Source organism: Taurulus bubalis, assembly GCF_910589615.1.
Source record: "Taurulus bubalis genome assembly, chromosome: 9".
Taxonomy (NCBI): domain Eukaryota; kingdom Metazoa; phylum Chordata; class Actinopteri; order Perciformes; family Cottidae; genus Taurulus; species Taurulus bubalis.
In genome coordinates this window covers 20,568,986-20,596,650 of record NC_136597.1, presented here as the reverse complement: position 1 = coordinate 20,596,650, position 27,665 = coordinate 20,568,986, and the positions used below count along the sequence as shown (strand labels likewise).

Sequence of the window (27,665 nt, the reverse complement as noted above, 5' to 3'; positions counted from 1 at the left end):
ATGTACCGAAAGATAAGTGAAATCGTCTGCTTTCAATTCTATATGAGTTTCAATATAGCGGCGCCTGTGAGACGAGATGAGAAGTCCAACTTAGAGGCAATTTTGTGTGTTGAACACAGCATAGAGATCATAAAGCAGAAAGAGCGAAGCCCACAGGAACATAGGTTTTTATGTGCACACATTTTTTACCCTCCTTTCAAAAGTAAAAACAAACATCACAAAAAAAAAGCCGAGACAGATACTAGCTCTTTAAAACAATCCTAGGTCAGAGATGGGCTCGAAATAGCCGATGAGATCACTTCTGTGTAAATTTTTCATAGAAGCAGCAGTAGGGAAAACTCAGGGGGATACTAGCCCTGCCTTTGTGTAAGTCTGTGTGTGTATGTGTGCAGGTGCACGTCTGTGTGTGTGTGTGCGTTTGAGCGCTTAGTTCTCCAACAGAAAAAAAGAGCCCAGTTATTTTTCCACCCTCTTCTCCTCACGACGCAGTTAGACTGAAGGCCTATTTTGCTACATGCATGCGTGTGTTTGGGACAGAATTAGACAGAGGGGCGAGCAGTGGAGAAGTGACAGACTGTGTGATTGTCTCTAAATTGAACAATCAGTATAGTTCAATGTGTTGAGATAATACTATTATTCATCTCCACATTGTAGAGAACTGCAGACAGAGAGACATTTCCCATTGTTGTCTGGTTTTGAAATGCCCTACTTTAGAAAGTCTCTGTTATGATTGCTCAAAACGGAGTGCTGTTTGGGTGTTTTGTGTTGTATCCATATGGGAAATGTCCCGTAAAATCAAGGAAAAAGAAAGAGACAAAGTATGCGACAAGATTTTATTTTTATATAGTGTGGAGTGTGTTATTTTACTAACTCGCTTTTTCAGGAACCGTGCACCAAAGTGTCTCATATTTAAACAAATCCATATATAGATAAGACAGATAATAGACAGACTAGCCGAGGACAAACAAACAGATACACAAACGCATGGACACACACACACACACACACACACACACACACAAACGAACACATGCTGACGCCTGGTGGAGATAACTACAGTGCCTATGTTCATTGTAATGAAGGAACATGTCAGCCAGTGCGTCGCCTGTGTGTAGAGCTCAGTGGAGTATTTTTTTTTAATAGATTTTGGACCACAATGGAGTTTTATGGCACAGACGAACAAGTCAAATCAGGCTTTGCCTTCGCAGGTAATTCTTGTTAGAAGGATCAAGTCATTGTTGGTTTTGGATTAGTCTTAACATTCAAAGAAAATTGAAGAAGAATTGAAAAGAAGTCTAGCTTGCTTGCACACAGAGTGAGGTTTTATCGCCTGTAAGCCACGGCTGTGTGTGTGTGTGTGTGTCTTTGTGTGTGTGTGTGTGTCTTTGTGTGTGTGTGTGTGTGTGTGTGTGTGTGTGTGTCAGCATACCGTGTGTGAACATAGACCGATCCGATTGCCGCTGCTGTCTTTTGAATGTCACAAGGTGGCAGCAGGCTAATTGGCACTGACTGAAGAGCACGGCCTACTCCAAAACCAAATCACTGCTGGGATGCCGCCCCCACCCCACACACACACACACAAACACACACTCAGATAGCACGCAGGCAAACATACACATTCTGACTGGCTGTGCGTGCGCGTTTATACACACCTCACCTCTGTGACCCCGCTGAAATGTCACACAAGACAGACAATCCCACCGTCATCCAGACGGTCCCCTCCAGTGTAAATAACAGTATCTGATTACTGCTTCACCAATATCCTTCAAATGCCACAAGGGAGAAATCTCCTCTCGACTCCTTTTCCCTGGATGGGATCACTCAGTTCAGTGACTGCTTTTCACTTCGGAAGGAATTTTCTTCTTCCCATCCATGACGGCTGTGCACGCTTTATGTCATGATACAAGTGTAGTGGGCTTTGTGTAGTAAAACCTTGGCACAACACTAAAGTACATTTACTCAACTGCAGCTCTTAAGTACAAATCTCAGGTATTTGCTTGCAATGTAGCATTTGTTCCATTGTGGTATTGCTACTTTTACTTCAGTGAAGGATCTGAATATGTTTTCCCACGACTCAGCAAAACAGTTGTTTATTGTTCGATTACTATGGATACGTTATTTTTTTTAAACATCTCGTCAATTCATCAATAATTGTACAATACAATTGAATTTCTGTGATGTAAAGCTAGTTGAGCTCTTTGATTGACGGTTAACCTCCCAGCTATTTTCGGGCATTACACCCAGTAAAAAATAGGCAAAGAAAGTTTTGAATTAATTAATTAATTAAACAACGTATCACCTCATCTGAGTTTTATCTCAATTAATATCCTGCTCTAGATATAGTCAATACAGATGTCTATGACAGGAGGCAAGGCAATTTTATATATAAAACATATTTAATTACAAGTAAAGCCAGTTTGCTTTACATAAAAATGCATGAGCAGAGAGAAGAGTGTCTTTAAAGAAAGACAATGCAAAAATAATAACACATGCATTACTGAACTAAATGTGATCTTGTCATGGCGAAGCAAGTTTATTTGTACATCACCTTTTAACAATGAGGCAATTCAAAGGGCTTGACTGAAGACATAAAGGCACAAGGCAATATACAAACAGCATGAAAAGATTTTCGTAATAGAATAACAAAAAAGCTAAAAACTAATTGTTTCAGTATAAATAAGCTCAAATAGAACGTGACAGAAAACATACAAAATAATAATAATTCGTACTTAAAATGTTTTGGACCCTGATTTAAAAGAAGTGAGAGTCGCAGAAGATCCGCTGGTCATGGAGCTCTGATAGAGTTCGGTGCTGCATGTTACTCATTGTCTAGACTCCTGGCCTACAGACTGCTCATGGTCCATGGCGAGTGATGGATGATGATGCTCTATCAATTTTACGCGTGGTGGAAACTCTTTCCCAGTTTAATGAAAGCCGTGACGGAGAGCGACATCCCATTCACACTGCCGCGCGTCAACACGGCAGTTTGGTCTATATGAGATGCAGCAGGCTTCATTCAAGACGTGCCAAATCCAAGTGTGCTAAGTGCATGTTTAATGTGACATATGGACACACACACACACACACACACACACACACACACACACACACACACACACACACACACACACACACACACACACACACACACACACACACAGACTGCAGTCATTGAAAGGCTGGTAGATGTTTGCAGAAAAGGATCCATGAGTGTTCTCAGTTTGGGTGGAACTTTATGTGGAAATTTATCGGGCTGTCGTGTGTTGAATATGCAGAAAAATACTAGTAACACACTTTTATTGCAATGCCACCAGCAGACACACACACACAAAACTCCTCTTCCACCTTTTCCTTATTTGATGTTAATTGTTCTAAGTCAGGTAGCAGGCTTCTAAGTGTTCACAGTGATTGATCACAGTGAGATTGTCTGGTATTTAGACAATGACGGGCTCTCACTATGCAAATTTCCACTTGTGTTGCTTCCTAATGGGATTTTTTCCACTCAGTCATCTTAATTGGCTCCTGCTTCTGCCAAAATTGGCAGTGAGGTTTTGCACATTTGTGTTGGGTCTTTTGTGAGGCAGTTTATTTTGAAGTGATTGTTCAATTTGGTAAGTTGAAAACATGCCGAAAACTTGTATTTCGTGTTTAGGTAAATAGGCTAGGAAAATAAACTATGCTACGTTTCAAAGAAACCCATTTTGAGCTTTTTCCAGTAAAGCACGCAGGAAAATGATAATAGTGCCAAAGGATTTCTACAATAAAGGAGGAAACTGATTAAAAAAACACCCACACCTTTGTCATCTAAAGCCATTTTCTTCTGAATGTAGGAAAGTATGTTTTAGAGTAATTGTGCTTGTTCTGTTTTTTCCAGACACACCCTAAATACAACTTGAGGCATCACAATATGCTAATAGCCCTACTTATGCACTCCCTCAGCAAATTGGAAAAAGGAAAGTTAAATGAAAAATCTTCCATTTTAAACACTACACAGTAGATTCATTGATTTGTTGCAACTCTAATTGAATCCTTTCATTTTTGAAAATAATTTGAGAAAGATAAATGTGAAAAGTGTGCACTATCGCTTGAATATTAAAAAACCAGTTCAGCATTTCTCGCTTTGTTGCAGAGAGTTCGATAGCACTCTTATATCTGTCTAATATAAAGCTAGCGCCAGCAGCAGTTATCTCAGCTGGATAATGACAGGAAGCAGCTAGCCTGGCTCGACCAGCACCTCTAAATCTCATTAGAGTGGCCTCGATGTGACACATCCAGGAAGTCACTCTGCCTGGCCAAGAAATACCTTTTCAGGCTTTCAGTCTCCATGCTGAAGTAAACTAACCCTCTCCTGTTGTATAGCTTCATATTTGCCTTACTCGACTTCTCATCTTACTCCTGAACTATTCTTTTAAAGTGCTATTAAAGCCACTACAAATATGTATAGATATGTATACTTTTCCATCTTTGGCTACCTGCAGACATATTATCAAGATACAATTCTTGGGACACTGAAAAGAAGGGCTTAAACTAAAACACATGCACTGCATCAATTTTCACTAATATTTTTTCATTTTTCTAAAAATGTATTTCAAAGACTTGGAAATCACGTACAAATGCAACATGTAAAAATCCTCCGGGCCACCAACTGTAACTCACTCCGCTAAAAGCCAAAGAGGCGTCCTGTAACATTCTCTGTCACCTTTCTCCACCCATGAGAAGCCAAGGCCAACAGTGGAGATTATTTGGTTAGTGGGACACAGTTTGGCCGGCAGGGACAACTCTTTGTCTCTTTGCTCTTTCCTCTGACTGCTATAAATCTGGCCACGAGGGAACTAGCTGCTGAAGAATATCAGACAATGTTTTGGCAACCCCCTGCCCCTCTGCCGTTTATTGAAAACCATCTGCTCGAGTAAGCGTGCTGGTGAGGGGAGGGATGGATAGATGAGGAAAAAGGCAGAATGAAAGAGCGATAAAGAGAACGAGAGAGACCACTGGTGGAACGGCACACATTCGGGTGTCTTTGTGGGACATCCTAGAGGCAATGCCAGCGTTATCTCCCGACTCCCAGACCGTGGTGTACTGCAGTATGAAACACAGATAGTGAGGGCGCTCCCTTTTAGGAACTACAAATTACGCAAGCGTAGAAAAATAAGTCGATATTCCCTTTTTTTCTAGTTAGAAATATCAATGAAACATCACAACCTCCAACGATAGAACAAAACGTGGCATCTATAGCATTCATTTTGATATAAACAGATGGATGAATAGCTCTATATGCCAGGTTGTCTTACACAGGCAGTTTGATGCTACATTAGGTCCAACAGCACTAGAGGGCGTCATGACCAGGCTAGCTGTTGTAGGATTTGTTTCAACGGCCATCTGAAATAGTTAAATGTGTTTTATGAAGTTTACTGTTCAAATTCTAACACAGGGATTCCCAAAGTGTGGTGCGCACACCTCCAGGGGTGCGCGAGCTGCCTCTAGGGGGTGCGCAAGAGGAAAAATGTAATGGTGATCTAATGGTGTAATAATTAATATTAAACATAATTTTAAAAAAAAAAGTAGGATTTTTTTAACTATAAAAATTCCCTTTGTAAGATTTACATTTAATTACAATTAAAAACGTACAATTTAATAAATAGATGCACTTCCGGTCCGGCCGCCAGACTGTCTTTCACGTACACACTAGCTAGCCTAGCTTGTGCACCTAAAGTCATTTCATTCATTCAGCAACATTCATGAAAATATGTTAAACTGGCTGAAATCGGGGAAGCTGTCAGGTGGGACATCTGAAGCTATCAGCAATAAAAGAGGAGAGAGACAGAGAGAGAGTGAGGAACCGGAGGCGAGAGAAACAGAGAGGTGCGTTGGGGAGAGACCGGGAGAAGAAATCGACCAGGAGTCGGAGAAAGAGGAGACGGAGCGGTGATGACAATTATCTGGGTCTGGGCTTCACTTGGATTGGCAATGCAGATTGCCCGAAGCCACAGTGCGTGTTGTGCAGTGAGGTTCTGGCTAACAGCTGTCTGAAGCCTCTTATTTGCGCCGCCACCTGAACACCAAGCATGCCAGTGCAAGTCAGAAGCCCCTTACATTTTTTAGATCAAAATTGGAAGAGTTCCAAAACAGCCAAAAACAATTGCAGTCTCATTCATGTGTTGGTCTACACCAGGGATTCCCAAAGTGTGGTGCGCGCACCCCTGGAGTCTCCTTTTTTTTTATTTATATCTGTTTCTGAGCCTATGTGCCACTCTTTGTTCTTTACGTGGCTTACTGTGTTTAAGTAAATAAATGTGAAATGCAATCTGCCTCTGAGCCTGTGCATGTGTCCTCGCCATCCTTATTGCTCTTTAAAAGTGACGCCTTGTGTAACTGACATTTATACAGCGGACTAAATCTTGTAACAAACGCCACGCGCGAGCAAACAGTTCTCGCATTGGTCCGATTTTATGCGGCTATAAATAGGCTATGTTGCGTTTTTTTTTAAGGTGTGGGGGATTGGGGGTGCATGAACCCGGTCGGGATGGTGAAGGGGGTGCGTGGCCTAAAATGTTTGGGAACCGCTGTTCTAACATAACCGACTGCAGATCACTTGCTATTATAATTTTTCTACCTCATGGGGATTTGGACAGAGTTAAACAATGCTTCATTTGTTGGTAATTAAAAAGCTCCAGCTCCCATAATCTTTTTTTTCTTTCTTCAGTGCAGCAGCATATTATATCTTTCCTTACCAATATTCATTATCATTATGTTTTTGCCCATTTGGATTGTATTTAAAAAACAACTTTACAGCAGAAGCACATCTTTTCTTTTTTGTTGACCTCCAGTTCTTTTGCTACAGTGATGCAGTGACATCACCGCTTTGATGTCGTTGCAGGGATAACAGGAAGCACTTGTGACCACGCCCGACAAAATCCATCAGGGATACGCAGCATGAGGTCAGATATGCAGCTTGGGCTGGAACCTGTGTAGACTGAAGAGGTTGGAAATCAAATTATCATAGCCCATAAACTATTTTTTAAATATTGTTCTACTATTTAAAACATGTATGATCCCTTTCTAAATAAATGGAGTCGGCATCTTGAGTGAGGTTTTGTTGTACTCTTTTTTTTTTTTACTCAACTTTTTAGTGATATGGATTATTAAAAATGCTAGTGTGATTTAGTATGAGGCTCTTTCTAAAGTAGCTGTAGCTTGCTATGTTTTTTTGTCTGACAGCACACACTAAACGATCTCCCTCGTTATGCAGAACAAGGACATTTCCTGTAATACAAAGTTACCCGCCCTCCTCAGGTATGACTGTGATTGATTCAGTAGTTGAGACAGCCTTTTTCTATTCATCTATCGGGGCTAAAGATTGACCCCCAAGCACTCCATTCGGCGATAAAAGCCGCCGCTGACTCTTGGCCAGCCTTCTTTGCTTGGCGCATCACGTGTGACAGGCCAATCAAGAAAATGGAGTGCGTTAATGGAGACGGAGATGGCCGCTCTCCCCCATGCATGCGCTCGGTGCAGTGCCCCTCATCATCTCACCTCCTAACATATTGTTTTAGCAAATGTAGCTGCTGTCACTGGAGGCGGGATGGATGGAGTCTTACAGCTAATAGGCTCTAAATCAAAGCCGCAGCACGGACGGCCAATCACAAAGCGGGAGAGCTGTCAACTTAGACCTCCGCTCAAGGTTACCGTTGCGATTGCGGACAGACTGAATTTGTTCTTACTGCCCGTCTCTTTAGCCACAGTTAATACCTTCCACTGCTTTCTCTCCTCGTCTGTTCCTCTGCCATCTAAATCTCAATTGTTCACTATCTTCCACTTTTACTTCACACTGGATCTTTCTCCGTTTAATCCACTACCTTGCCCTTTTCTCTCCACCTCCCTCTGTATCTCTCTCTACTTCACTATCTCAGTCATTCGCCCTCTCCCCGGCTGTCTCATCTCCCAGCCTAGCTCTACAGTGAAGCTTGTCGGGACTCTGTCTGTGTCTCTTATTCAGTTCTTCTCCTCACCTGCCCTGCTTTCTGCCATTTCCCTCTCCTTCCCATTTTCTCCCAACCTCCTTTACATCTCTGTCACAGGGTTTAATTAGTCTCCATTCATTTAGTGAAGGACACGTGTACTTTCATGGTCACTGTCTGCCTGCTTCATTTGTCCGTAAAGTTTTTGAATAGCAGGAGGCAGCAAGTATTGATAAAACTGTGAAAGGAAGAAGACCAAGGGAATGTGAATGCAGTTGTAGGCAGGTGCAGAGCTCTTAGTTTGTGTGTTGTTGGGCGGTTCTCTATCCAAGGACATGCAAGCCGAGTGAATGCCAATGCAAATCTATTGAAATTCAATTTCAAGTGCTCTTCGCAAAAGCACCTGGCACAGAACATATTCAGGGTTCAATGTCCTCTTGCGCGCTACAGACACTGAATACAGTGAATGAATAATAAATTGGTCAATTGTCAAGGACTATGGACCTCGTCTCTCAAAAAGTGTCCATGTTTGACCTGTGCTATCAACAGGAGCAAGGTCTTGGAGCACGTTACACAGCCGGGTTTGTCTAGATCAACTTTGATTTGCATCGACTTGCATTTGGTTGCATCACATTATCAAGATGATTTTGTTTACCCTGGCAGTGCATCGTCTGTCTAATGATTTGGCATGCAGTTTAGAAGACAGGAATAGCTGTTGCTAAGGCAACTGCTAATATGGATCCAAATATGGAATCATGAGAAAGAAATACAATCTAATAAATTATATTCTTAAAGCTACACTAACTGAGTTTTAATTACTAGGATGCCGAAAGCCTTCAAGACAATCTCACAGAAACACGGCCCTGATGGAGCATTGGCGTGGCAAGTTGTGAAGCTAACACGTTAGCAAACAATTGCCCACTAACATATCCAGCAGAGACGGAGCAACATTAGCACTAGCATGTTCCAGACCTCTGAATTGCCGCCCACAGATTTGTTCAGCGATTCAGATACAGTAGGTCTGGTGGTGTGCCCATTGGTAGTGTCCCACGTTTAGAAGAATCAATCTAATCAAAGCTGAATAATTATGAATGGGAACGTTATCTTCTTACATAGCTAAGTAGCTATCTATCTACATTCATGAAAAAACAGCAACAGTGAAGCAGCTGTACATTTAAGTCATTTTACAGAAATAACACATTCATTTGAGCAATGTGGAAAATGCTCTTTGCAACCATAACTGCAACTTCAGATCATAGACAATGTTTGACATTGGTGGGACAGACTTGTCCCTCTCTTCTGATTGGTTAGTGCAACAACATGGACTGCAATTCAGTCCAACTATCAGGCTACATGAGCATATTTGGTTGCGTTTTAGGTCTTGTTTCTTGTCACCAATTCCAGAAGACTGCAATGTTTCCCTTGCTCTACTCCACTTTTTAAAGTAGTCACTTATTTCCTTCCTCTTTCCCTTGTTTTATGTTTGGCAGAGGAGATACACACTGTTTCTGGAAACAGCCACATACGATTTTATAAACGGAGATCTGTCTCCCACAGAATGCATTGGCAGAAGAACCACAGCAGTGAGCTAAAAGTGGCTATAAGCTGAATAGAGCTGCAGAGTTGGGTGGGCGCTATGGTAACTATCCATCTTTCCACATGAAACATTCAGTTTCCATCGGGACTATTCAAATATTCTGGCTGATTCGACCTGTGGTCAGGTTGAAATTGGATGGAGCGATGCTTTGAATTACTTGAGGACACCAAACTCAGTGTAGCCTACTAATTATCGGGGAAATCGAGGGGAAAACATTGCCTATTCCAAGCTGGAATTGCACCAATAATCTAATGAATGCAGAGCAGGCCCTCTAACCACTTGACCACAAAGGTCATAACGAAGCAGATTGTCTGACTTTACCCGGTGCAGCAGGAAGGAGAGTGAGGGAGATGCATGATCTGTGTTCAGCCACACAGACCTGAGTAGATGTCCAATCAGGCAAGATGAGAGGAAAAGTATAGGTGGTTTAATATAACAACTACTGTATATAGAGACACCAGAAACACATGACACACACACTGCATATTTAAGAGTGCAAGGGCATGCCCCCCCATGGTGTACATGCACAGGTGTTTTCACTTATTTTGCCTGATTAGACCTCTTTGTCAGAACTGTGTGATAAGGTACTGACTGCTTGATTGTTTGGTGACCCCATGTGAGTCCCAGCAAACCTTTGCCCAACTGAGCAGAGGTTTAATCAGCCAGGATAATTGAAAACACCTGTGTGCAGTGTGCAGTCTTTTTAGATTAACTTTGCCAGTGGCGTGATTCTTCCTCGACACTCTCTATTTACAGCGTATACAACTTAAAGTATGCTCAAGCACACTGATGAGCTGAATGACCGCAAGAAGACGGGAGTAAAGCAGTCGAGCCTCTGTGTGGTGTGCTTTGCTTTAAATAGATTGGAAATTGAGTGGCGCAACCTTTAGTGCTGCAGCGCCCGCCTCTCATGGACCCTCTGCTTTTTGACCTCTGTCTCCCTCTGATGAAGACAAATAGGCCTTTCCCACTGGCTGTTTGGAAGCTTTAAGGAACCTGCTGTAGCGAGAATCAACAAGCTCACGCTGCATGAGGGGGTTCCCAGGATGTGAAAGACACCTGAACTAGGCCGCGGTATAATGCGGGGGATGTCACCATAACGGTGCTGGAAAGATAGTCTGCGTAATAAAAACTGTCCACCCCGAGAGAGAGTGTTGTTTTAGGAAGTGCCCTCATAAAAATAACGTTTGTGTTGACAAAATCCTCTGGCCGTATCATTATTAAGGTAGCAAAAGAGGAAGTCAGTTGATTATATCAAATATCAGACTTTAATACAGGAAACAGTCACTAACCATTTTATTTTCTTTAAAAGCATGACAAAAATCATTGTAACCATATAATATTTAAGCTCCCTAAACCTTGACTAAGTATTTATATTAACCCTATCCAAACTAAACTAACCAAACCTTAGCCATAGCATTATTATCATATCATCATATCGAGAGATCATAGAACAGATTTATTTATCAGAGATTTGTAATGATTTTGGAAGACACAAACAAATGGTGCTGTCCTGCTGCTGGAGGGCTTGTTGTGAAAATCAATCAGACAAAGCCGGATCATTTCTTTTACAAGGAATCTGCAGTGACTACATGTTAATGTCGTCTTATCTGTAATTATAAATTAATGAATGCCAAAGTCAATTATTGCACGCTGCATCGTCTTTGATGAATACATGAAGCTCCCGAACAGCAACGCCAACTTTGTAGAACCCGGCAAGACAATAAGCTCCAGCCAGCTAATTTATTTTCCGTAATCAGCTGGTGCAACAACAACAAACATGCAAGTCGACAAATATGATAAATAAGCTTAATGTTTGTCACATCAGCATATACAAAATAATTACAACTCTTCACTGTACATACAATTAACTTCAGCCTCTCATTTTCATCATCTTTGTCTGTCACTTTCAAACATTTCAATACTGTCAGCTGAAGTAAAAACTATTATTTAACTATGTGTGTTTTCCAAATGTATTCAGGCCTTCACTTTAAGTGAGTCCTAACTTTTGTTGCACAGCAATTCTGGACTCCCACTCATCTCTCCAAGTTACCAGGACACATTATACTGTATATCAAGGGAAGCTCTTTTCAAAGATTTTGTGCCATAGTGTCCTTCCACCCTGAATATAAATGTTGCGGACAATGTCAACAATACAACATAATACTATAGCCTTCATAACGAGGCCTTTAACACCTCGTTTCTAGAGTGAAAGCTGATGAAGCTGTTAAACGTCACTCAGCTAAAGAGGTTTTGAAAAATACAGAGCAAATCAAAATCGACCATTAGGCTCTGAAGTTGAGGTTTGAGGCTTGAGGTATCAATGCAGAATACTGATTAATAGCATGGTTTGATCTGCACCACAAGTAAGTTGCACTTGATAGCAACGTTAAAGCAAACCACGTCTAAACCGGCTTTGTTCTCCCTCCTTCTCTGTTTTTTTTTCTCTTCAGATATTGACGAGTGCGCTGAGGGGAAGCACTACTGCAGGGAGAACACCATGTGCGTTAACACCCCAGGCTCCTTCATGTGCATCTGCCATACGGGCTACATCAGGATCGATGACTATTCCTGCACAGGTGAGTTCCTCTGCTGATCTTTTGGCAGGCTGGACTCAAGTGGGAGAAGGCATTTGTGAGCTTCAGCTTCCGCAGCAACCATTTTGTGCAGAGACTTGCTGGCGGACTTGAAGTATCTACAAATAAGGGACGATGTTATGTCGTCGTACAAGTGTGGAGACCAGGAGAGACATGCTGAGAGATTCAATAGGAAGATACGTCTTCACTGCAGGTGTCTACTGCACTGGCTTTTAAAGCATTTATATACCTACGGTAGATAACTGCCAGATAGAAATGATTTAATTAGCGCCTTTAGTCATACACTAGAGGATGATGTTTGATTTCATTATGATAAATTCTGCAGCCAAGAGACGCACAGACTTCTAGAGACGGGGAGAGGAAGAGGCAGCCAGACATCCAGATATAAACGTAGTGAGTTATCAGTGTCAGAGTGCAGTGTGAGACAGAGTAAGGAAGCTGCGTATTAGAAAATCATGCTACGACAGAGAGACATAGTTATGATACAACACCTGGAGAACACACTGCGTGCTACACCTCCTCTCCCTTTTTCTGTTCGTCAGACGGCACCTTCTTAGACACACTCGTCTGGGAATCTGTCACCCGACGATTACGCACGGTCTGTTTATTTGATATGCGTAGGGATGAATGTCTGAGTTTGATTTGCTCCTATTGGATTTGCTCTGATTACTAGCACCACATTAAAAGAAAACACGCACACACAAATCAATAACAGCCACTAGTTTATGATTCGGCATGAGCTATCAATAGAGAAAAAAGATTTAGCAGTGAGAGAAAGTGTCTCTGCAATTTTGCATATTTATTCTATCAAACAGTACTAATAAGAATCTCCAAACACTATTATATTTTTGAAATAATCTAGTTGTATGTTATATGATATATTTGCAACTCTGAGCTTTTCAAAAAAGCAATTCCTTTAGTTGTCGTGTGGCAACTTGTATGCTTTGAAAACTTGAAGAAGAAAAATAGATTAACTTCAGAAGTGTGTGTGGACTTGCTGCCGTGATTGTGTGTGAGTGGACAGCCAGTCTGGTGTGTGAATGCACTGTGTGCGTGTGATAAGGAGGAAGAAAGCCACTGAGAACCTGAGAAACAGAGAGACTAAGTGGAGGCGGCAGACCCATTTGTTCCTGATCAAAGTCAAAACCAAAGTCTTTTTCAAAAAGCAAACCAAATCAATCTGAAATGATTGTGTGGATGATTCACGGCCTTTGTTCTCTGTCTGTGTTGTGGGTGATTGTGGAAGTAGCCCCGCTTGTTCATAATAGCTTCTTCCAGTTTGTCATCAGGTTCGGGTAGAAAAACAAACGTATATACCTATGAGAGAAAACTCCCATGTTCATCTTCCTGATTGATCAGGCCAATTGGCTAAACACACCCCATGCTATTGTTTTGGTATTTATTTATATCAGCCTACATCTGTGGTTTTGGGCCATAAAGTCAACGAGACAGTCGGCTACTTCACAAAACAGATGACGGCATATCGTTTTAAAATGACTTTTATTTTGGATATTTTGTGTCTTAATAAACAGCAATAGTGGAAAGATGCAAGGCAACAAAGTTCCCTAAAGGTTGGAACCATGACTATTACATTTATTCATTTTTGTTCAACTTTTATTTATCCAGTATAGTCCCATTGAGACTTTGAATCTCTTTTGCCAGAGGGTCCTGGTCAAGACAGCATCGTGAATAAAAAACACACAAAAATACAGATAACAGACTTAAAAACTGTTAAAAACAACATAAAAACAAAAGAAAATTACATACAGTATAAGAGATAACAGTCTTTTATGTTGTTTTGCATAAATGATAGAAATTAGGGCCAGTAATCTTTTTTTAAATTGTTCACGCTCATAAACAAAATCAAGTTTAAAATGATTCTGTGGCTCACACCAATGAGGGTTCCATGGATAAGGAAGCAGATCGTGTAATGCGGCATTAGTTTTGTGACTCCAACCTAGCGTCCTAACCCTGAAGCTCCAATAACATATATTGTTATTATTATACAATTCTCTGTAATTTCATAGGTTCTGAATCCAGCACAGGGGGATTTTAAGCTTCAGGGAATCAAACCTGACAAAGTTCTTGCGTACCAAAAAGTCCTCAACAGAGGCTTTGAATAAAAAACATACCTGTGAAAGAACTGAGAAAACCCACTTCTCTCTTCACTTTCAAACTAGATTGAATATCTCTTCAACGTATTAAATGGGAAGTATAGAGGCAGACAGGAAACACAGAATGACTTTGTAAAGATATTGTAAGGTGACCTGTCGTACAGCGTCTGATTAAAGTTATAGCTCTGTGGGACCACACGTAGGGCGTGTTACATGAAATATCTGAGTCAGTAATCCTTCCATAATGTAATGTCTCTATCCTTCATCTATAATAAGCCAATATCCTTTCATACATTCGCCTCATTCCTCACCAGTTGTTTGCAGCTTGTGAAACACGTTGCTAAGTAGCTCCCTGTTTGCATCATCTCCGAGGAGGTGGGACTGTGCAACATTTCCTCAGTGTCAGTAATTAAAAAAGCAATTTGCACCAATGCAAACTAATTCAGAGGCAGCGGAGTGAAGGGGCCGGCCGCCGCCCGCGCTGTGCTCCGGAGGATTTAGGCCCACAGCCTTCCTGCCGTGCCACTGGAGTTTGAATTAAAGCCTCAAGACTGAGCAACACAACGAACAGCCTGTGAAAACTCCCATTTCCTGCTACATCTGGGACCCCTGTAGAGCTTCCATCTTCCCCTGTCAATAGAAATCAGGGAATAATGGAGCATAGTTAAGGATTTGAGACTTGTGTCTTTTTATGAGCAGGCTTTTGAAAAGCATAAACAAGTCAGCACTGAGCTTGAGGAATAGATATTTCATCTCCTTTCATGTGCTCTCGTGATTTATTTAGAGAAAGAAACCTCCTTGCTTACGCAGTCTTTTCCATATTGTCTGTAGCAGCCACTGTACCTTATGCAATTTCACTCACCGCGCTTTCTCGAATCTTCTGAGCTGCAGGCAAGTTTTATTGTTTTACTCATTTGTCTTCCTTCCACCGTGTGCTCATTCCTGCAAATCACGATGAAGATTAATACCCTCAAACCCGATGGATTAAACTATGTCACCAGATTTTATGTAGTTTCCTATTAAAATGCCTTCAAGTCACTGTAGTGGAATACACAGCTATGCGTCTCCTTATAAAAGTCAATTTGTGTGATTAAACCAAGGCTTATGCAGAGGCTTCATGTAATGACTTTTTCCCTGCTTCAGTCAAATTGACAACGCAGTCTCCCGAAGGAGTTATTCGACTATCCGCTCCCACACAGCCAGCATCACATACAGCTTGATACTCCTACAGGCACATCTCACCTCTTAACCTGAAAGAAATTATGAAAAAAATTAATAAAGCTGGCACCTCACCAGGTTGCTTGTTCTCGTACGTGTTGATATGCCAGTTGAGTGTCACCTCACCTTCCCTAGTGGCAGTAATTGACAATAATAAAAGGGAAGGTGCTAAGATAGTAGCTGCAGGAATCTACTGTTTATTAATAGCAATTGAACATCTGCCTCTGTTAGAAAAGAGTCCAAAGGGAGTGCTGATTCCACTAAATTGCCCAGAAGAGATATTACAGCTGTGGAAGGAAACATTAAACCGCCCTCTTCAGTACCTATTGACATTGTACATCCGCATGATGTACGAGCATCTTTATCATCCTCAATGGCTTTCACCAATTACGAGTCGCAAATTCAGCAGAAACAATGTCCCAGTATTGATATCCATATCTCCACATGCCTTCCAGTGTCGTATGAGAACCTAGTCTGCCTAGTAAAGAGGATTAAGTTGACTGCAGTTAATTTCATGGCTCATGTGTTTACTGTATGTGTAGAATAGTGGATTAAAGGACTGATCCGTAGATTTAAGCCCGGACAAAACTGCATGGTGCCCGATATTTCTCCTCAGCCTGTCAGGGGGTCAGCGGGCTCAGACAGAAGTCTGTATTTTACATCAAGACCACCTGCAGCGAGACGGGTGGCAGGTTCAGATCCCAGCTGGTGGTAGACCAGAACACGTGGACTTCATGTCCTTGTTTAAATTAAATATATGTCCTGGCACGGCACTGGCTTTAGTGAAGCCTTTAGCAAAAGAAACATCCCAAACTTTCTTTTGCCCTCTTCTTTGACTCGCACTTTATCCTTGATCTTGAAGGTCAAGATTCCTCCTCTTTTCTCCCCCCTCTTCCTGCTCTTCGTCTTTTCCCCGAAGTGCCCGCGGTGCTGCTCGCTCTGTGAGATTAGCAGCTAATCCATGAAAGGTAGCGGATTGGTTGTGCTCTCCCTTTGAATGTTATTACAGAAGGCTGTCCTGAGGTGTGCGTATATGCTAGGTGTATGTGTGCATGCGTGCACTTGTGTGTGTGCGTGTGCAGGGTGTGTGTCCTTGTTCTAATCCTGCGATAACCAGACCTGGGCCCCTGAGGCAGAGGGATGGAGGGAGGGCTGGGTGCAGAAGGGGATGAAAGGATGGACAGGGGCCAAAGGTGGAGCAGGGGGACAACAACAGAGATCAGAAAAGAAGACTTTCAGCCTGACTACTCAAAGGGTATGGCATAGGCGTGGGGTTGGATAAACAGAGTGTTTGCCTCTTTTTCCGTGACATCCAAACATTCGGCTCTGATTTAAGCATCGCATGGGCAGTCTGACTTTAATTGCAGCTGATAGGAAGCTAATGCTGCTAAAGATTCGGCCTTTAAAAAGGTGTTCTTTGGAGTTTTCTTGTAAACAAACGTTGACTTTCGGGTTTTTCTGACCAAAACACATTATGTGTGTCCTTGAGGTCTAATAAACAGGTTAAATGGATTTTCTTTTGGCAGAGCCAGTTCGGGAAAAAAAAACTGCATTGTTTATATCCATTTTACGAGCTTGAAGCGCTCTTCTTACTCGCCTTCATTGGCACATTGCTACCTTTCTTGATACGTTGCCGCCACCAACTGCCGATGTGAACTTTGTATTGTTTGTCCAAACAAACTGTTTTGTGCTTTAGTATTATTTCCCATCTTCTTTGTCCCCCTTGCAAACCAGTTTCCCCTGACAAACGTACCGTGAAGTTCAATTCGAGGCTGCGATGCTTTCAGGAATGCAGCCTGAGGTCAGACCTCGCTGTGGCTGCTGTTGTTTTGGCAGAAGGTAGAGGGAGTCAAGCAGGGGGACAAACAGCCAGTTCCAGAGACGGATCCCTGGTGACAAACTGTTCATAATTGATTGTCTATCTGTCAGCAGCCCGAGCAGCGGCAGTCAGCAAGGAAATACCTGTCTCACACACACACATGCACACAGAACACCTGGCGGCTCTGCTGCCCTGTCTGTTCAGATTGACGGCTGGTGTCCCTACTCCGGCAGATGTGACCTTGTGAAGAAGAGGAAAAAAAAAAGACCATATTCTCTTTCCTCTCCCCTGTGCCCCTATTACTGATTGTATATGCCCATGAGCAGACTTTAATTCTTCCCAACAGCAGGCGAGAGAGGGTGCGTGTGTGCGATGCAGCAACAGGAGCAGAGCAGCGGGCCCTCCTAAGTGCCCTTCAATCCATCTCACACACGCACACATACATCACACCCTCGATGGAGGAGCTCATCACAATGTCACTTTCAATTTGGATGAGCCCCGCGGTCTGTTCAGGAGATGTAATGGATTGGATGATGGCAGGGAAATAGATGATGCGGCTCAGCTCTCCTGCAACGAGCATTCACATTTGTGATGCGTTCACCCTTTCAGGTGCTTTCTTTCAGTCCTCGAATTTCACCGTCTTTCACAATGGCATGCATCTAAGACGTTGTGGGGGATTTACCAATATGTAGGTACGGCATACCAACAAGTATTGTATCTCTGTGGTTGAGCAAGGCTCCTGGGATCTGCTTAATGTCTGAACAAAATTTGCAAGAGGAAACAGCTGAGAGAATAGACTGTATTGAAATTCCCTGCCAGGCGCAGTGTGGCCCAGAAATTCCCCAAAATAACGAGAAAGCGTGCAAGCCGCTGTCCCCAGATTAGTAGTCTTCGTGTTTTCCAAAAGTTTTAACCTTTTCTAAGAGATTCACTTGACTGCATATCCTTTGAAAGTTCTTCCTGCACTGTAAACACATGGTAATATACAAAATGAAAAAAGAAAATCGGGCTAAATGACTAAATGTTTTCCAAATACTTTAGTTAGAGCGAGAACGCTCTTGCAAAAAGGCCTTTCATGATAATTTTTTGTTTTGCATCCTTTTGGGTCCTGATGGGATACGGAGCTTCAGAAGGTTAAAACAAGTCCAGAAAGTTTTCTGCACTTCAGCTGATGTGGTGCTCGGTAAGCAAGTACTTATCAGAAAGCATTATTTATGTGAATCTCGATATACGATAGACAAGTATTTTTCTTTTGTGTGTCTCAGAGGGATAAAGATCTGCCTTTGTGTTCAGGGGCAGGCGAAGGGCGGGCCTAAAAGTTCTTGTTCCTACAGCAGGAAAGACGGCTTAAATGATTTACAATTCTTTAGCTGCTTAATTTACATTTTGAGCCAGCATCAGAAGAGAATTTCCATCGCTTTCGCAGTGAGAGTATCTTGGTTACACCTGGGATTTGAAAGCCAAAACATATGAGACATCTAATACGTAAACACACATGGAGGCCCCAGAATGAGGCCAGGATGGTTGAGTAAGTCAGTGCACCGTGATGGACTCCAGTTTAAGGAGGGTAAACATTCATCTGTGGTGCGAAGGGTTTGTTCACACGTTTAAAACACAGCAATGGAGTCGGTAACAAAAAAAAAAAGAGGAATTATTCAAAAAAGGTCAGGTCGGGTGTCTGGTGTAATTCAGGCTATAAACTACTGCACCTCTTTGACAGCCGAACATAATGTCATTTCAAATCAGTTAAGACCTTCAGATCCAGCAGCCTCCACAGAAATCAGACCATGTTTTTTATGAACAATACAATTTGAAGAAGAAACACCGCGGTATGATCTGATCATAAAAATATAAGAAAACGTCTCCCTTGCAGCTTCAATAAGCTAACATCATTTTGTTTTTTTAAGAGACCTATTAAAACCTTTTTGTTCCCTTCTGTATAAGATGTCAATTAAGTGTGATAGTACTTATCATCCATTACTTTTATGTATTATAAAGGTAACACAAGATGTGGGATGTATAATGACAAGAAGACCACTTAAAAAAATGAAGTTGTATTCACCATTAGCAACCTGTAGCCTTAATGCTCTACTTTCCATTATTTGGGTTGCATTATCCATCCTGCATGAGGATATTATGGGAACAAAGGCGCTAAACAGTTTTGTTTCCATTTGTGTGTTAACACACATATTACTCTGTGGAGAAACATTCAAATGTATACACTGTGTGGCTTTATAATCCCACACCCGGCATCGTAATCCTTTCATGTGCCTGTGCGGCTTTACAGCAGATAGTATCTGACTTTATGGTTCCATCAAGATACTTCAACATATTTTTTACACCACTAAAATGTTTAATTTGGAACTGTAGTATCGCAGGTTTCTCTGTCACCAAGTATTGATTTTCCTGTAAATATGAAGACTGTACACTTTTCTCCTGTTTTTCACACACTGCAGCTGTTTGAACTTGCTTCCTGCTTAACTCCACACTGACTTTATGTTATCATAACACTATTTGTATTGTTTGAGTTTTATAGGAGTCAATTATTCTCTAGGCATTCACTACATTATTTTTTTTTAACCACCTGATTTGGTCTCCTCTCCAGATAGAGGGGAAGATATTTGTTCCCCAGTTGGATGCAGTATGTAGTCATGGGCTGCAGCCATTAGTCAGGCTTGTCAGTGGGGTATTCATAACAAACCATATCACTAACTCCACAGCAGCACCAGTGATGAGAGCATGGGAGTCGCGGTCCTAAGGGGACATTTCTTTAATGCTGGTGTGAAACTCACAGAAAACATTTCTCCTGGTACTTAATGACCAATTGTGCATTTGTACGACACTCAAACTAAAGACCAGTGGCGCATGAATGCAAAGTGCAACGCCTCATTACTGCATACATGTATGGGCAGGAGCGCATTGTCAGTCGTAATTGAGACCAATGCATTCTGCATATTGTGCCAAAAAAGAACAACAAATTACAGCAAAACATCTGAAAGGATGTTTCATAACGGCTCACGATGGGAGATAGAGAAATGGCTCGTCCTCCAGTCGGCTGTTTGTCACCGATGTGTTGTCACCAGACTCGGAGCTGTCTAAGTCATTTAATCCAAGACTGAGTCTCAAATCGCTTTTTCTTAATGGAAAGTAATACAAATTGCCAGCCGGGACAACATTCAGTATCTTTTTCTTATTCATTTTTGATAGTGGACGTGTGAAGATGGGAGTATAATGATGTATAATTTTCCCACTTGCTTTTGTCAGAATGTACATCACAAGCTTGTTTGCGTTGACTCCTGCTGTGCTGTTCTTGTCTTCAGAGCATGACGAGTGCCTCAGCGGGCTCCACAACTGCGATGACAACGCCCTGTGCTTTAACATGGTCGGAGGCCACAGCTGCTCCTGTAAGCCGGGCTACACCGGCAATGGGACGGTGTGCAAAGGTAAGCAGCAACCCTGTTAGTTATTTGCACCAAAAATCTAATTCCAGTGAGGAAACAGTATGTCTTTCCTCTGCAAATATAATCTGCCACGAAAAAAAGAGTCTCTTCAGGAAAAAAAACACAGCTCAAGTTAATAAGTATCATCCACCCAGAAGAATTTATCAGAAATGAAGGACATTTTGCTCAGACGTGGCGTCCTTAAATTATCATATAATGAGCAATAAAACATGAAATGGAAATCATCTTCAATGTCACATAAATCACAGAATAAACAATCTGCTCTCTTCAGGGAAGCCATTAAACACGACTGTTTCTGGCTTACTGTAATGTACCAAAACGTAACTGTGCACACAGATATCTTTGACTTTTACTTAAATTCTGCTTCACATAAGGCTCTACACTGTATGTGTGTGATGGACAAAAAGTCCATCATTGAGGTTTTGTGACCACCTTCCTTTTTACACAAGGAACAATTTGAAGTGAGCAGCATGCAATCTGTGAAAAAAAAATAAAAAATGCCCTGCAAAAACGTCCCAATTAAAGATATTTCTAGTCAGCCGTTTTTTTCCAGGCGTATTCCATGTAGGCGAATCCTCTCACATTAGTTCCACAACCTCATATCCTCACTATGAAAAGCGTGATGTGGTTCTACTCGGCTACAAGCCTTGTGTGACCCAGGTTTAATGAGAGCTTCTCTCTGTGCATTGCTCTATTTGTAATCTATGCTCTTACTAGAAAATGTACTTGACCTTAGTCGGTTAATCAATCCCTTGATTAGAAATCTATTTATAAAAGGGATCCTTTCCTTTCCTTGTCATCGGGAGCACTTATCATCCTGTGAAAACAGTTTTTGCTTTTCTCTGGCTCACAATTTCATGAAGCCCATGGTGATGTCAAATTACTTCCTTTCCCCAATCAACAGGCTAAAAAATATATAAAATGATTCAGTTTTCTATTGAGTACGACAAAGAATTGATTAAAGAGATTAATCGCTTATCAAAATAGTTACTGATCATTTTTCGGTTAATAAAATAATCAACAATACTAAATTGTTGGAGTGACCCGCCCTTTAACAGGATAGGGGCTTCTTTTGTTTTTAATAAGTTGTATTCTTTAGAAGCAGGGCATAATTTGTGTATTCATTTAATTTTTTTCCATTGCATTATGTCAACTTCAATGACTTCTCTGTGTTTCGGAGACACATTAACTAACAGTCTATCCATGGATAATGAACATTTTAAAATTAACCTCGGTGAGACGCATTAATCAAGCGAAATAATAACGTGAGAGCCCGTAATGAATCAACTCACCAAATTAGCTCTTATTCTGTATGCAAATGCATATGCTGCTGCTGGTCTAATTACATAGTTAATGCTCGTTAATCTTTGTGAGTAATGGCTCTCCTCGGCTGGTCTACCTCTAGCTATGTGTGACGGATTGTGCCAGAATGGGGGAACCTGCGTCTCACCTAACAACTGCGTTTGCCAGCAAGGATTTACGGGGAAGAGATGCGAGACAGGTAAGCCTTCATTTCAGTTCCACAAGAAGAGGCGGTATAAAGAGAGGAGATGTTTTTATTTTCTTGTAATCAAGCCGGAAACGGACAAAAGAAAGGAGCAAAGAAAGGTGTTAAAGATCGCAGTAGCTGACCTCGACAAAACAGCTGACAGTTAAAATCTGTAAACACTGAGATGTTTTAGTGCTCACTATATATGATGCGGTCTATGCTATATTCTGTGTGTGTGTGTGTGTGTGTGTGTGTGTGCCTGTGTGGGTTTGCACTCCATGGTGAATAATGAGCTTGTACCTCTTCCAATGTCCCGATGGAGGATTTGAACTGCGGTTGCAGCAGTATGGGAATTACCCCATATTAATCAGCATGGCATTTTTCCTCATCGGCACCGTGCCACATCCAAATTACCACTGCACAAACTCCTGATGCACAACATCCAATAGGGTACGATAGCTCGACCGAGTATTAAGTCAGCCTGTGTTCATAGCAGAGACCGTATCACTGCTGGCCCTCATGCATGGAGATGTGTCAAACACAACATTGTGATAAGGTTTTGGATCCTATTCTGTGTGTTTTCCCCTGCAAATGGTCATTCAAGTAAACCAAGAAAGGCTGTGATCCTGGTGGTTGTGCTAGACCCACCATATAGCAGCAACACCTTTCTCATAACCCCTTTCAACCTTTCGTGGAGTGTCCTTGAGGAGACAAGCAGCCGAGCTAATAGGAAGTCAAGTCATGACGGTTCTCTCAGTGTGTGTGCTTGTGTTTGAGCCAAGCAAACAGGGCTTCTCTGCTTGCTCATTGGTTTGGGTATTGATTGCACATAAAGGACCTTTTTTTTTTTACGAGGCGTCCTTTTTACTGCTCGCCTTAAAGTAAATGAATTTCCTCATAGTGCTGCTCTGAGAAGCTGAGGAAGGGGAAATGTGTGTGTGTGTGTGTGTGTGTGTGTGTGTGTGTGTGTGTGTGTGTGTGTGTGTGTGTGTGTGTGTGTGTGTGTGTGTGTGTGTGTGTGTGTGTGTGTGTAAAAAAAGCTAAGAGAAAGTGTTAAAACACCTCACCGTAATGACTTATCATCCTTCCCGTTTTGCAGCAGAGGGTTCTGAGGACCTAGTAATGGCATGGTTCAGGCAATCACACATTTCATTACCTTCTATAGTGTTTTAGATCCCTGCCTTTCACTCTTTGTCTCCATCTCTCATTTTACTCTCTTTTGTGAGGGTCCTGTGTCTCAAAACACACACAGAAAAGTCCATCAAAGGAGGAATCTTCTAAAACGTACGAAAGATTTGTCCAAGGTGATTCTATTCATCAGTCGGTATTTGAATAGCTTTACAAATTAATATGTTCGGTTGGAAAAATTTCTTTGTTGTGGAATACGTTTCTTTAATATTTCTATTTTCATCACATCAATCATATCAAGGTTAGGTTTTAGATAAGTATTTGTTCTTTATTGATGGATATCTCTGTCCACAAAAAAATAAAACGAATTCCCTAAAATGTCAAAGCACATAAGTACAGAATTTTAAAAGCCCTTATTGAAGTGGCTACGGAAAGAACAAGACCAACAAACAATTGCACACACACACACACACACGCACACACACACACACACACACACACACACACACACACACACACGTGAATTTATTAAAAGCAGCAATCATACATGTGAGAATCTTCAGTCACATTTGGCCCCCTTATTGCACAAATATTCAATACATGTCACACAATGTCACAGCTATGGGAAATGAAGACACATACATATACATTATACATATAGATTGTATTGACCAATTCATACCCTTTTATGTGGACACTGATTACCTGCTTTGTGTAACATTTCTGTCACATCCAAGAAGCACTGCTACAAAACATGTACAAAATATTTTAGAAAAAGAACAAAAGAAAAAGGTATCTAGCAACATATTTGTTGTTTTATTTGTACATTTTCTGATCATTTCTTCCTTCACCCCAATTTATTGCAGGTGAATTAAATATTGTTTATGGTGCACACAACATTAAAACATCCATTTGACCGTCTACCACCCTGATGTGTATATACAATGTTCACATTCAATGCAATGAGTATAATCTCCCAAAATAGTCCATTTGATGACCAAAGCAATACGAAGCTACAGCCAGGAAACAGTTAGCTTAGCTTAGCATAAAGACTGAAAGTGGGTGGAAACAGGTAGCCTGGCTCTCAACGACGAGTTGTGGTTTTTAAGGAAGTTATGTACTGCACCAGTGAAGTGACCATATTTAACATACGAATCATCTCTTTCTCAAAAAAGTCAACCAGCATGATTCCAAAAGTGTTCAAATAGAAGTGAGTGATATGGTTTGGATGAGCCAACCCTCAAAGAAGTTCTTTTCTCCCTTCAAAGCGACTGAAAAACAACTTTATTCAAACCCGTTTCTCCGTTAATACAGTTGTCTCTTTCCTAATCACACCATGAGGGGAATAAGAGGATGAGAGACTGGTGGCTCAGGGATCGGACTGTTTTTTTTTTTTAGGCTTTCCCTCCGCTCATAATTGAGGCTGATTAGAATTCGAGGTACGGGGACGCAAACACAAACAAGCGCTCACGTGCACGCCCAATCTCCCGCACGCTCCTCATGCCTCAGGCGACAACATGTTTGTCACCACAGCTGCCGCTTCAGTGAGCATCTCTCTCCTCCCTCTCTTCCCAATCTCGTCAGCTCTGTGACAGCTACCATCCTCATGCGCTCAATTGTTCCTCAAGTCTTGCAGTCCAGGACCACCGTCAGGGCGCCATGCTACAGGGCGAAAGCCTCTGGCACCGCTTAGAGACTTCAGGAGTCAGTCAGTGTGAAAGGGGGCAGTCCGTCTTATTGTCTCCTCGCAGTGTGACAGGAGCTCCCAGTGAGGGAAGTGTCTTCTGGTGAAGCTCACAGAGATGTATGGAGGTTAATGTACTGTTGGATATGCTGCTCTGCTGGTGGGGAGGATGGGAAGGGAGCAGAGGGGGGTGGGGGGTGAGGATGATAGTTTGTGGCGAAGAGATGGAGACGTACGCAGAGAGAGTGACAGATGCAAAATTCGAGGAGGGAGAGGAAAGAGAAGTAACGACCAGGAGGGAGGGTGAGAGGAGGTGAAGTGGAAAGGACGATACAGAGATGTTTGGGGAAAAACTGACAGATGCAGCGACGGAATGGGAAACGCAAAGCGAGAGATGGGTGGTGGGGAGGCCAGGGGTTAGTGGGTTTTTCTCTGCGTTTGGATGCGGAATGAGGCTGGTGGAGCCGGTGCAGCAGCAAGCAGGAGGAGGAGAAGCGGAGCTGGGTGGATGAACATGGAAAAGCTTTCACTAAGTCTGGGCTCCCCACCCCCAGAATCCTGTGAGCTTTTAGAGGCCTCCCCTGGGACTCCAGCACTTCTGCTGCTGCAACAGCAGACTGACGGCCTGTCATAAGACACCCGAACAGGAGTTCTTCAAGGCGGTGCGGATAGGCACGCGCACGCCTGTGTGAGCACACACACACACACACACATATACGTATGAGAAAGGCACCCAACAGTTTGCTGATTGTCCACCTGCCTCCCAATTTGGACTGTTTGTACGTCGGTGTGTTGCAAGTGTACGTGCGTGTAATAGTTTGTGCACAATTATGAGCATGCGCGCTAATGTGTTTTTCAGTTTGAGTCGAGATCTTCTCGCGACTGCATGTGTGCGCCTGGTGGCTTGTCATTACCATTCAGGGGGAATGGATGGGGAGGGACACGCATTGCTGACAGACAGACACCAGCGAGCGGAGAACTCTGACACGTCATGAATTATGCAGCACACAGCTGCGGCAGGGCACATACGCTTCAGTCGTGGATATAAATGCACGCAGGGCCAGCCATGTAATGTGTGCCCCGAACATGCCGCATAGTCAATGTGGTCGCCTCGGGCTAGCTCCTTATATGGCTCGGGTGAGAGAGATGTGCAAATGCTGGAATATTTATTTATTTAATATTGCTTTATTTTTCAGCAAAAAAGGGCGTCCATTTTCTTCCCTTGGAGGAGTCCAGATACATAGTTGCTACTCTGCCTATTAGGATGTTTCAGTACAAATTAAATGTCTGTTAAAGCCTCCGATGGTTCTTTTTCAACCCACACGTGTTTCAAATGCCAGCCAGAATGAGTGAGGTTATTATTCTGTGTGATTGATTACTTTCCTCTAAATTCATTTTTCTGATGTGGTCAAATCAACTCGTGTTGTTGTTGTCATGCACGTTGCAGTCAATATACTATTTGGCTGTAAATCTTATTTTGTATCCCGTTTCATTTGGGTCCATGCTGCAGGGAATATCTTTTTTTTTGACATTTACATAGTGCTGAGAAGTAAAGTTGTCCACATTTTCCAGTATATATTTTGACACTAAAGATACATAAACATGCAAAGCATACTTTAAAACAGGCAAAAGAGAACCATTGAGCATAATCATTTAAATGTAGTCTAACTTAGTCAACAATCAGATCTTCTAGCTCGCAGCTTCAAATTATGTGGATAATTTTTTTAAACGTATCACTAAAAGCAAGAAAGGGAGATATTGAAAGAGGGAACAAAACATCAGGAAAAGTGGCACTACGGCAAGATGAGATTAATATAATATTGAAGGCAATGTAAGTACAAAATAATTTACTTCAAGGGTGCACTGAGTAATATTGATGAATTCTATGAACTGTGTAAGTTATAAGATAGATCCAGTAGCTTTACACCTCGTTCCAATGAAATGTAGTCATCATTGTGAAGGTTGTTCTGGATGTCTTTACACAAGGTGCTTTTGCATAGCCCATGAAGAAGAGGCATTGGAAATTGAGAGAACATGCACAATTCATGGCCATAAGATGCAAATCAACAAATTTATAAATATGTCCTTGAAAAGCAGGTTAAAAGAAATTTTTCTTTTCCGTCTTTATTTCCATTTTCCTTTTTTTGTAGCCTCCAGGGCTATTTATTTATGTATTGGTTCAAGACATTCACTCACGTTGCATAAATCACAGTAGTCTTGATAACAGTATGTATATAGGCGAAAAATATGAAATAAAACAAAACCGTAAAGGCTCTCAATAAATCATGTTGCAGTTGCATCTGAAAGCAAAGTAATTACAGGAAACTTGTAACCTACGACTCTTAAGAGTTACCATGCTTTTAGAAAATACCTCGCAAGTGTATAGGGAGATTCACAACAAGGGTTTTATGATCATCTTAGCTTTAAGATGCTTTTAGGAAACGGGCCCCAGAACTGTGAAGATTTCCCACCAGCCGATAGATAATTGGACATAACACAGATGCGTGCATATTGACTGCATTGCTGGACTGCTTCTATGAGAAGAACGGGGAGATAGCGTTTGTGTATTTTTTTCAGCTCATTATCTGCTCCTTTCAAGC

At 41.9% G+C, this 27,665-nt stretch overlaps 1 protein-coding gene across 1 annotated transcript in view; it reads left to right on the top strand.

Moving 5' to 3' along the window:
- The window catches only part of nell2a (neural EGFL like 2a), a gene marked incomplete at both ends in the record, with an annotated part of 70,734 nt that overhangs the window by 27,459 nt on the left and 15,610 nt on the right, over window positions 1-27,665 (top strand). The window contains 3 exons of the mRNA XM_079223743.1: window positions 12,009-12,134; window positions 20,624-20,746; window positions 22,170-22,265. Of these exons, the coding sequence (XP_079079869.1) occupies window positions 12,009-12,134; window positions 20,624-20,746; window positions 22,170-22,265 (345 nt within the window). The remainder of the gene's footprint in view (window positions 1-12,008; window positions 12,135-20,623; window positions 20,747-22,169; window positions 22,266-27,665) is intronic.